Source organism: Giraffa tippelskirchi, chromosome 5 (assembly GCF_054371585.1).
Source record: "Giraffa tippelskirchi isolate mGirTip1 chromosome 5, T2T-mGirTip1v1.2.pri, whole genome shotgun sequence".
Taxonomy (NCBI): Eukaryota; Metazoa; Chordata; class Mammalia; order Artiodactyla; family Giraffidae; genus Giraffa; species Giraffa tippelskirchi.
This window is the reverse complement of record NC_137279.1, coordinates 95,910,882-95,921,135: the sequence shown is the minus strand read 5'-3', so window position 1 is coordinate 95,921,135 and position 10,254 is coordinate 95,910,882. Positions and strand designations below refer to the sequence as shown.

The 10,254-nt window shown below is 45.2% G+C and overlaps 1 protein-coding gene across 1 annotated transcript; it reads left to right on the top strand.

Moving 5' to 3' along the window:
- The first annotated feature begins 2,804 nt into the window (after window positions 1-2,804).
- On the top strand, window positions 2,805-4,609 carry LELP1 (late cornified envelope like proline rich 1). The gene is made up of 2 exons (XM_081486031.1): window positions 2,805-2,917; window positions 4,146-4,609. Exon 2 carries the CDS (start codon window positions 4,167-4,169, stop codon window positions 4,491-4,493), a length of 327 nt encoding a protein of 108 aa, XP_081342157.1. The 5' UTR covers window positions 2,805-2,917; window positions 4,146-4,166; the 3' UTR covers window positions 4,494-4,609.
- The last annotated feature ends 5,645 nt before the right edge of the window (window positions 4,610-10,254 follow it).

Here is a 10,254-nt window from a genome sequence, read left to right as displayed (position 1 = left end):
GCACACATAAGGAGGATCAATTGTTAAGTAAAGGGTGAAGGCAGGACTTGAAACCAAGGATCTGAACCAAGGTCCTCGCTCTTAACCTGGGAGCTTTGATGCCCCCTCATTTCCCCTTCCAGCCTCTTTCCTTCTGAGACCCAGCCACTCAACAAGACTGTTCTCTCTGTGATGACCTAGAGGGATGGGATGGGGGTAGAGGTGGGAGGGAGGCTCAAGAGAGAGGGGATATACGTATACTTATAGCTAATTTACATTGTTGTACAACAGAAATAACACACGTTGTAAGGCAATTATCCTCCAATTAAAAATTTTAAAAGTTAAAATTAAAAAGAGAAACCTGTTTTGTGTTTCATCTCAGGAGTGCCTTGCTGCTAGCTAGCTGCCAACCAAACTCTAAGCCAAACATAAACAGATACCTATTAGTAAATGTAACCCTTTAAAGAAGGGTTTTAAAGACTAAAAAGATGATGGACAAATGTCCAGTTGACAGTCCAATGAGTGATAGACTTCTATTTAGTGGTAATTTCTTAAGCAAGAAATAGGAGAGAGGAGAAAGGAGAGAGTGGAAGATGACAAGAGCCAGTAGAAATTATTACGTCTTCTCTCATCACTGTCACAAATGACTGGCTCCTCCATATCCACTTGCTAGCGTTGGTCCAGAGCTGAACAGCAGGTGGAGCTGGGATTCTTGAGATGGGTGTAAGAGCTGCTTTTCAGTAGCTCTTGAACAAAATGATGGAGGTAAGAAAATGAAAAGATTGGGCTGCACCAAGACAATGCATCTAACACCAATTATCCCAGGGGCAGGGGGCTCAATTCTGGCCCACCCTGGACTTTCATTTAGGTTCATTTAGGTTTTATGACATTCTTTAGCCACTGTTTATTTGGTATAAACCTGCATTGGGACTTCCCATCCTTCCCAGTATCTTTACTCATCTCTCCCCCAGTCCTCTCTTTCTGGACCAGCTCACTCTCATCCACTCAGTAAACATATATTGGGCTGAAGTGAACTCAAGATCTCAGGTCTGCCCAGCAGTAGAAGAGTCAGAGCCATCTTTCCAATAACCATTCAAGATGCTCTACTGCAAACACAAAACTCTTAGATTCAAATTCATTTTCTTCCAACACAAACCTCTTATGTTTCCTCACTGCCCATTAACAATAGAACTTCCTCAGTGGCTCAGTGGTAAAGAAACTGTCTGAAATGCAGGAGACCGAGGTTTGATCCCTGAGTTGGGAAGGTCCCCTGGAGAAGGGTATGGCAGCCCACTCCAGCTTTCATGCCATGGAAAATCCCATGGACAGAGGAGCCTGGCAGGCTACAGTCCATGGAGTCACAAAGAGTCAAACATGACTGAGTGTACACTGCACACATTAATAATGGGAGCACTGGGGAGTCCTCTTTCTTAATTTTCTTCTTAACTTTCCACTAACAAATCCCATAAATTTGCCACTCTGATGATGTTTGTCTCATTGGCACCCTCTTTCTTCCACACCACAGCTGCCTTCCTTCAGACTTGGAAATTTTTCTGATGTCTTTGAAACAATCTAGTTCAGCTTTCACTCCACCACTCCATTCCCCACTGCACCCTACACTTTGCTGTCAGAAATATCTTTCAACACCTTGCTGCTGCTGCTAAGTCACCTCAGTCATGTCCGACTCTGTGCGACCCCATAGACGGCAGCCCACCAGGCTCCACTGTCCCTGGGATTCTCCAGGCAACAACACTGGAGTGGGTTGCCATTTCCTTCTCCAGTGCGTGAAAGTGAAAAGTGAAAGTGAAGTCGCTCAGTCGTGTCCGACTCTTTGCGACCCCATGGACTGCAGCCTCCCAGGCTCCTCCATCCATGGGATTCTCCAGGCAAGAGCACTGGAGTGGGGTGCCATTGCCTTCTCCGTTCAACACCTTAGGCATGATCATATCACAATTTTAGCCAAAAAATCACTCATGATTCATCAGTGAATGATGATATCCATTCATCTATAAATGCCAAGATGAATTTCCTGGACCAGGGTTCAAGGCAAGTGTGTCTGAGCCCTAGTTGCCTTTCCTATTAATCCTATTACCACCCTAGATACACCCCTATTGCAACCACAAAGACCCCCCTGGCCAGGTCTTTGAAAAACCAAGGAAAGAATTTCTTAGAGGCAAACATTTTCCACTCTAGCATTGGAACTGGGCTTAACCCAACAGGTCAGAACTGGTCAGGGGCATCAGACTCAATTTCTTTAGAATAGGCAGCATTTACCTTAGATTTCAAGGGATGGCCACTCCTTGATTTAAAAAAAAATCATAGAATCCAGAAAACTGAATTTCAGGAAGAGACACTGAGAAAAAGAGCTAAGGTAATCCTTGAATTTGAATCAGGGAGTATGGAGCTTTAAAAAGAGATTTCAGAATCTCATGCTAAAAACATAGGGAGGACAGGAGAGTCAAAACAGCTGTGATGGGTCCTGGGAAGCTCTCCTAGAAAGATAAACAACAGCCAAGTTCAAAGGAGTTAAGATTTGGGAGGCTAGGGAAGGAAAGAGAGACCAGATGCCAACAGAGCTTTTCTGCTGCCGGCAACAATAAGTGTCCCTGGTCCTTAGAGTTCAGTACCCTTCACCACAGCCTGATTTCACCAGCATGAATTTTGAGGGTTTGGGAGAGGACAAGAGGGCAAAGGAGGTATTAATCATAGCCTATTCTCATGTTCAAAGACTTGAGTTGAACTGGGAGCTCTGGAGTCATACAACAATCACTATTTGATGATGTAGCAATGAGGTCACAAGTGGCTGTCTCCTTCTCTTCTATTCTGGCTTCCTCAGAGCTGGGCAGAGGAACCAGAGGGGGAAAATACACCTTCCAGGGCACAGCCATAACATCCACCTCACTTGACTACTTGTCAGGTTCAGTAACAACACAAAGGGGTGAGTTGCATGTCAACAACTGGAAATGTCCTGTCTTGTACCTCTTCTTTCTGGGGGATCACCCACCACACCCCAGGCACTGAACAAGGTCAAAATGACGGCTACGTTTTGGTGAAAGTTTTCTCTCATTTTCAGTAGCAAGAGCTAGCTACATTTCATTTGCAAGAGTGATTCTTAACCATTTTGGAGTTCAATGTAATTTATCTTTCTCTTCAGAAAGTCATACTGATTTTAAAACAAAAGCAGATTTAAAAATGTATTTTTATACTGTTAAAGGAAATCCAAGATGTGCCAAGTTGATCCAACTTGCAAGTATTGTTAGAGACTGTTAGAGCTGTTAAGCTCTGTCCCTATCTAGAAGTCAAACAGTCTACAAAGGAAGACTTAGCTCAGGGCAAAATTTAACAGAAGGGGGAAAGGAATTCCTCCTGAAAATCACATTTTGTGGCTCTGACATTCATATTTTCAGAGAAACTAGAATTTCCCAGTGTATCTCCTCTTCTCTTAACTTCTTCCCTCACCCTAACCAACTAGAAGAGGAGTTTCCAGAGTGGTCCATGGGAGCCCAGCCGTGGTAGGGATTCAACCCTTTCCATCCTCATTCTTCAAATTAAAAAACAACAAAAAAAGCAATTCTTAAGGTTTTGAGGGCTTAGACAGGACATAGAATTGAAATAAGTGTCCTAGGTCACTAAGCCCACTAATATTTCCTCCCAATCAATTTCCGGAGGGATGGGGAGGTGTTCTTACAGGAGCTCTTTAACACTGCTGTCACGTCACGGATGGCTTTAGAAATGTGGACTTCCAAACTTATGGACTCCTCAGAATAATGTTTTTAAATGAATGCAATAAAATACATGGGGTTATGGAAGATACTGATTATACTGGTAAATATATGGTTAAGTATGGTTCTTATGCTGGGTTTGGGCAGGGTCCCAGGACCCTAGGTTAAGAAATCCTGCTCTAGGGGCTATGGAACGGAGACAAGGATAAATGCAAAGAAAGCAAAGTAAGGGTGACGAGATCAAGAAATGTCGTCACTAATGCACCGCAAGGACAAGAAGACAACTCTTAGATAAGAATTTGGTCTAGAGCCTGAACATGTCCCAGGAAAGGCTTTCTTAAGAATAAGGATGGGCACAGGGCAGGATGTGTGAGGAGCAGGAGGTCCCCCTCCCACCCTGCAGTATGGTCTCCCACAAACAACGTGTCATGTATTTCTTTACAGGCCTCAGAGAATCAAGAAGGAATGTCGAGTGATGATAAAAATAAACCTTGTGAACCCAAGAATGAGCCCAAGCAATGTGATCCCAAGTGTGAACAAAAGTGTGAAATGAAATGCCAGCCCAGCTATTTAAAGAGGCTCCTGCAGCGGTGCTCTGAAAAGTGCCAGCCACCAAAGTGCCCACCGCCAAAGTGTCCCCCGTGTCCCCCATCGTGTCCCTCATGTCCCCCACCATGCCCCCCACCTGCAACGTGCTCTCCACCGTGTCCACACCCTCCGCCCTGCCCTCCTAAGCCATGTGCCAAGTCCTGTCCTCCTAAATGCCCACCGCCCTGCCCACCCCCAGAGTGAGGCACCCAGGGTGCCACCCAGCCCACGACCTCCACCCTCTCATCATGTTCACCACCAAGGGGCTGAGAGCTGAAGCCACGAACTGACAAGTAAACGTGTTCCTCTGCTGTGCAAGACTTCCTTCTCCTGGTTTCTTGAAGTTGGGGGTTTGTTTGTTGTATTCCAGCTTTATACCAGTAAGAAGCAATCCCCTGGGGGTGAGGCTAGGACCCAGGCCCTCCACACTCAACAGCCTTGGAAGATGGCCATGTGTCTGACCCCACCTGCTGCATGGAGTGATGTGGCATCTTCTGAGAGGTGCACCCGGGGAACATGCCCCTGCTAGAGCACCACCTGAGAAAGCTATAAACATGGCTATCGAAGTGGCATCCCCAGGGGACACACTGGGCACAAGGCAGGAAGAGAGTGGGAGGGGGAAAAAGGTGTGGCCATTGGGGAAAGATCCAGGAAAGTCAAGGAAAGAAGTCTGCCATGGCTATTAGTCCCACTGCATGATGCTGGGGCAGAACATTCTGAAAACAGGCTGCATGTGTTTAAACTCTAGCTCTGCTTCCCTCAGGCTTCCCTGCTACCTCAGGCTCAGGTAAAGAATTTGCCTGAAACACAGGAGACCTGGGTTCAATTCCTGGGTCAGGAAGATCCCCTGGAGGAGGGCATGGCAGCCCACTCCGGTATTCTTGTCTGGAGAATCCCCATGGACAGAGGAGCCTGGTGGGCTACAGTCCATAGGGTTGCAAAGAGTCAGACATGACTGAGGTGATTTAGCACGCACACAGCTACAGGGAGTATACATCAAAGTGGCTCAGTTCACAAAAGGAAAGTTATCAGTTTGTATTGCTGGGAAGGATATGAGGATGAGGAGGGGGCATGCAAAATTAAAGAGAGAACTGTAGGAACCAGGACTTCAGGACCTGGGAACATGGACTCACCACTACCATTTCAATTTCCCTCATCTCCACCAGTCTCCACTTCTCTTCAGGATGGGCCTCCTCACCCCTTAGAGCCCCCTGCATGTGCAATGGTCCTTGACCAGGAGGACCCAGCCTGTTGATGGATTGGGTATGAGGCACTCGTGTTATTTCCAGAAAAGAAAACTGATTGCTTCTTCCCAAAAACCCAGTTCATCGTCACAGCTCAAAACATCCAAGCAGAAGTAGGTTTAGGATTCTCTGCTATCAGAGAGGTTACGAAAGAGGGCAAATCTGAGGTACTTCCTGTGGAATCATGGCCATAAACAGCTTTCTATCCCTTTGAGTCTGGAAAATGGTTCAGGACAGCAAAGGGTACAGTAAGTACAGATAGTTCAAAATGTGCCCAAGAAAAGACATCTGGGGCCCCCACCAGGCCAAGGTCATATAATCAGCTGCTTGTAGAAGCACTTTTAGGACACAAGAGCTAGACAAGGCCTTTAGGGTACAAACCTCTCATTTCTTCAGATGTCAAAATGACTAGTTGTCTTCTCTGACATACAGAGCCTTAAGGGTCTCAGGGTCGACTAGAAAGAATGGGAGCTTGGCACCCACACTGTAGGGTCCTGCAGAGAGGTTCCTCCAGGACATGGGAACCTCTGAAAGTCTGATATAGGGCATCGGCTGGGGGGGGCCACATTCAACTGTTGGTAACAGATAGGAAACTCTTCCACCCACTAGAAATCCAAAAGAAAAGAGGGAGGGAGAGAGAAGGAAAATAGAACAATAAGGTATCATTCTTATTCACATATTTAATGACCATTTTTTGATGCTAGAATAATTTTTATTTAAAAAAATAAGTTAATCTTTTCCCTCTCACCAAAACAAATCTCTGGAATATAAACACATCAAAAAGACAAAACATATCATAAAAGCACCAGAAGAAACTTTAGTTAGCTATTCAAATAATCTGGGTATGTGATGGGTCTTTGCAGGCATAACCCCAAGGCAGAAACCATATTCACGTATCTAAACTCATGTAACCACATAAATATGAAATTATACATAAAATTTATCATGATCATTTTTAAATAATAAACCCCAGAACCCCAATGCTAAACACTGTGCCACTACTGGTGAAAGTGTAAATAGACAAAATTCTTTTAGAAAATAATTTGAGGAACATGATATGTATCAAAAGCATAAAGTGATTCAACTCTTGAACCCAATTGCTCCTTGTCTTAGAATCCATGAAAAGACAAATAATTCCAAAATGAAAAAAAAGTCTATATAAAGCAAATTATCCCAGTGTGACTTAGAGACAATTTAATCTAACAGAGATTTGGATAAATAAATTTGGACTTATTATTTAATGAAACATTATATAAACATTAATGGAATGTATGGCATAAACAATTATGTCTAATTCAAAATTTCTATAATAATGATAATATTAATAGAAGGAAATTTGTCAGCATTTTAGTCACTTCAGGACAATGGAGTTATGGGTAACTGGTGAAGTAGTTTTATTTTCTGCCTTTTTATTAATAGGCTTTTATTTCTTTTGTAATAGGAAAAAGTTATATAATCATAAATGCCTCAGAGACCCTCAAGCTCCTATCATTTGCTCAAATGAACAAAAAAAAAAAAAAGGAAAAGAATGAAGAACATCTTTCTCCACCTCTCCTCTCCTGAGCACACCTCTGCTCTGGTGCCTGCCTCCAAGGCATAGGATCACAGTCCCACAGCCGAGCGGCTCCATGGCAGTGTGGGTCAGGGGCTGGGGTTCTCCTGGGGACCCTGAGGACTTGGCACAGACTGGATGGAGGCCAGCTCTGAGAACATGAAACCATCCATCTGCCAATTTAGTTCTCTTTTCTACTATGTAAATGAAACAAAAGATAGACATCTCTTAATGGCTACTTTCCCAGTGGGGGAGGGGAAAAAAAACTGGATCAAAGGCAATTCAGCAGGAAGATGGCTAGAACATGATGAGTGTGCCACCTCCCTGCAGAATGCCATAATTACTCCCAGCCCCAGCAGCAGTCACCTGCTCCAAAAGGTAGAGGGTTGTGTAAACAAGCAACACCTGAAGAGTGGCACCCTGAGAATCTGTGCAGTGCCAGGCTGATGGCTCTCAGACAATGTGAGGGGGCAGGACCAAGCCTTCTCATTTCCTGGGAAAGCAGTTCTGAGGGTCTGTCAGGAGGGCAGAAAGAGGAGACTCTACCCTAGACTCCCTTGCATCACGTTTTCTCTAGAACCAGGGAGTGTAACGTCAGTCTTGGAAAAGCACTTCTAAGTCTTCCCCAGTAAGGCCAGCTGGGGGCAACAGGCAAGGTGAGCCAGTGCTATGAAAGGATGTGCACAGAATACAAGAATGTCTTACTTTGAAGCTGGAAGGAACCTTAGAGATCATGTTCACTAATCCCCCACCTCTACACACATGGAACTGGAGAGATGGCAGGCAGTAACTAGTTACCAAACCTGTACTATTTTCCCATTCTGCTTCCACGTGACCAGATATTCCAGCCAGGGACACACACAGACTCACCCTGAGAGGCTTTATTGATGACGACAAGTCATAACTGCTTGCATGTCACAGCTGTTGATGGTCAGCAAACAGATCAGTAAATACAGGAAGACAAATGCCGAATATTAATATATAGGGATTCTAAGATACAAACTGATCATAAAATGCATACTGGGGTATTTTTAGCTGCACCTGTCTTCCAGGTGCTGCTGCTGCTGCTGCTAAGTTGCTTCAGTCGTGTCCGACTCTGTGCGACCCCATGGACTGCAGCCTACCAGGCTCCTCCGTCCATGGGATTTTCCAGGCAAGATTACTGGAGTGGGGTGCCATTGCCTTCTCCCTTCCAGTTGCAGGAAACCTCAAATATCTCACCTAGAGAGCTCCATGCTCTCTCCCTGGCTAGGAGGAAATGATGCTCAGCCTGAAAACTATTCCCCAGCTGGGACCTGGGAGACCACGAATCACGGTAGGAGTCAGAAGGGGAATTTTTCGTCACTGGATATGACAGTTGGATGTGGCATTTAATAGGCCCTCAGTGTCCAGGTGAGGAAACAAAATTCCAGAGAGGAAAACAATGCACCCAAAGTCACAGTGGCTTGGTTGCTGGAAGAGTACAGGATTTCTAACTCCATTTTACGCCAAGACAATCCAGAACCCAGACTCAAAGGGAAAAGCACTGAAGACCCATATCAAGTCCAAACAACCTGGGAACATTATTTCTCCCCATTTTCTGTGTTAGTGGTCTTTAACCCAGAGGTCATGAACCCCCTGAAAGTGAAGGTTTGTATATATAGATACATCTTCATGCATGAATAGTGCTCAGTCGTTGTCATGTCTGACTCTTTGTGACCCATGGACTGTAGCCCACCGTCCACGGGATTCTCTGTCCATAGCATTCTCCAGGCAAGAATACTGGAGTGGGTTTGCCATTTCCTTTTCCAGGGGATCTTCCTGACCCAGGGATGGAATCTGCGTCTCCTGTGTCTCCTGCATTGGCAGGAGGATTTTTTACCATTGAGCCACCTGGGAATGTCTTCATCATTCCCAAGCTGTTAAGCACTACTGACTGGTCTGTGTCTTTGTTGCCTCCTTAAAGTTATAAAGAATCCCCAATACAGTAGTTTATTAAATGTTCTTACATGGACCAGTCCCTAGCCCAGACACGAGCTCACCATATAACCTCGAACAAGGCCCTACACACTTTTCCACATCAGTTTCCTCATCCTAAAAAATGCAGTCAATAAATGATTCCTTGTCTCCTGTTTAAAGCACATGCTTGGCTAAAACAAGCAGGTAGAATCCAGTGGCCCCTCATGTCCCCTCTGGGCGCATGGCCTGTGATCCAGAGCCCCTCCCATGACCTCTGAGTCAGACTCCCTGCATGGTGACACAGGAGGAAGGGAAGTGAGAAGAGATGTGGACTCGGCTCCAGGAATTCTTAAGCTCCTTAAGCTCTCCAGAAGCACCTGCTCCCCAGGAAACTGGATGAGATACATTCAGCTTTATCAGAGCCACTGTCCTATAATAGGCTGATGGGACCAGCTGAGTGAATCAGAGGAGTCTGGGAACTTTTATGATATGAACAAAGGAGGTAGTTATTTGATGGGAAAAGGGGAAAAGCAATGCCCTGCACATACCTGACTCTCTTCTGCTGACCCTATTTAATTACACCCTTGCTCCCAATAATGACAGTTGCAGAAATCTAAAATCTTAAATCTCAGGTGGCATTGAATCAGATTGTCCCCAGTCTCGCTGGAGGGCTAGGGATGATTAGAGAAGCTACTTAGTCACCATATCTTAAGATGTGGGCTGGGACAATCTCCCCAAAGATGTCCCAGCCCCAACCCAAATACTGGGCCACAAAGGATGATTTTTGAGGGTTCAGACCCCAAATACTCCATCTCTGTACCAAGGAAAAGACAGGTCACCTAAGGTCACCCAGCCACCTGGCTAGATCACTGCCACATGCACAAGATAGAAGACTGGGTCTTCCTGTGGGTGGATTATAACCCTGTCGAGGAGGAAGAGCCTGCAACACACATGCACACTCCAAAGTCATGTAGATATGAGGCTAACCATTCATGATCACATGTATGGTATCACTGAATGTCAGAATTGGGATGAATTTGACTGAATTCTAATCTAATTTTCTATTTTAAAGATGATGAACATGAAGCCAGAAAGGGCCAGGGACTTGCCTGAAGTCGCACATCTTGTTGGAGACAGAGCCAGGTCTCTGGAGTCTCTGTGCAGTAGTCTGTCTACTACATTGCAATGCATAGAAAAGTACAAGTCAAAGGCCAAGTGCTGGGGGGACTCG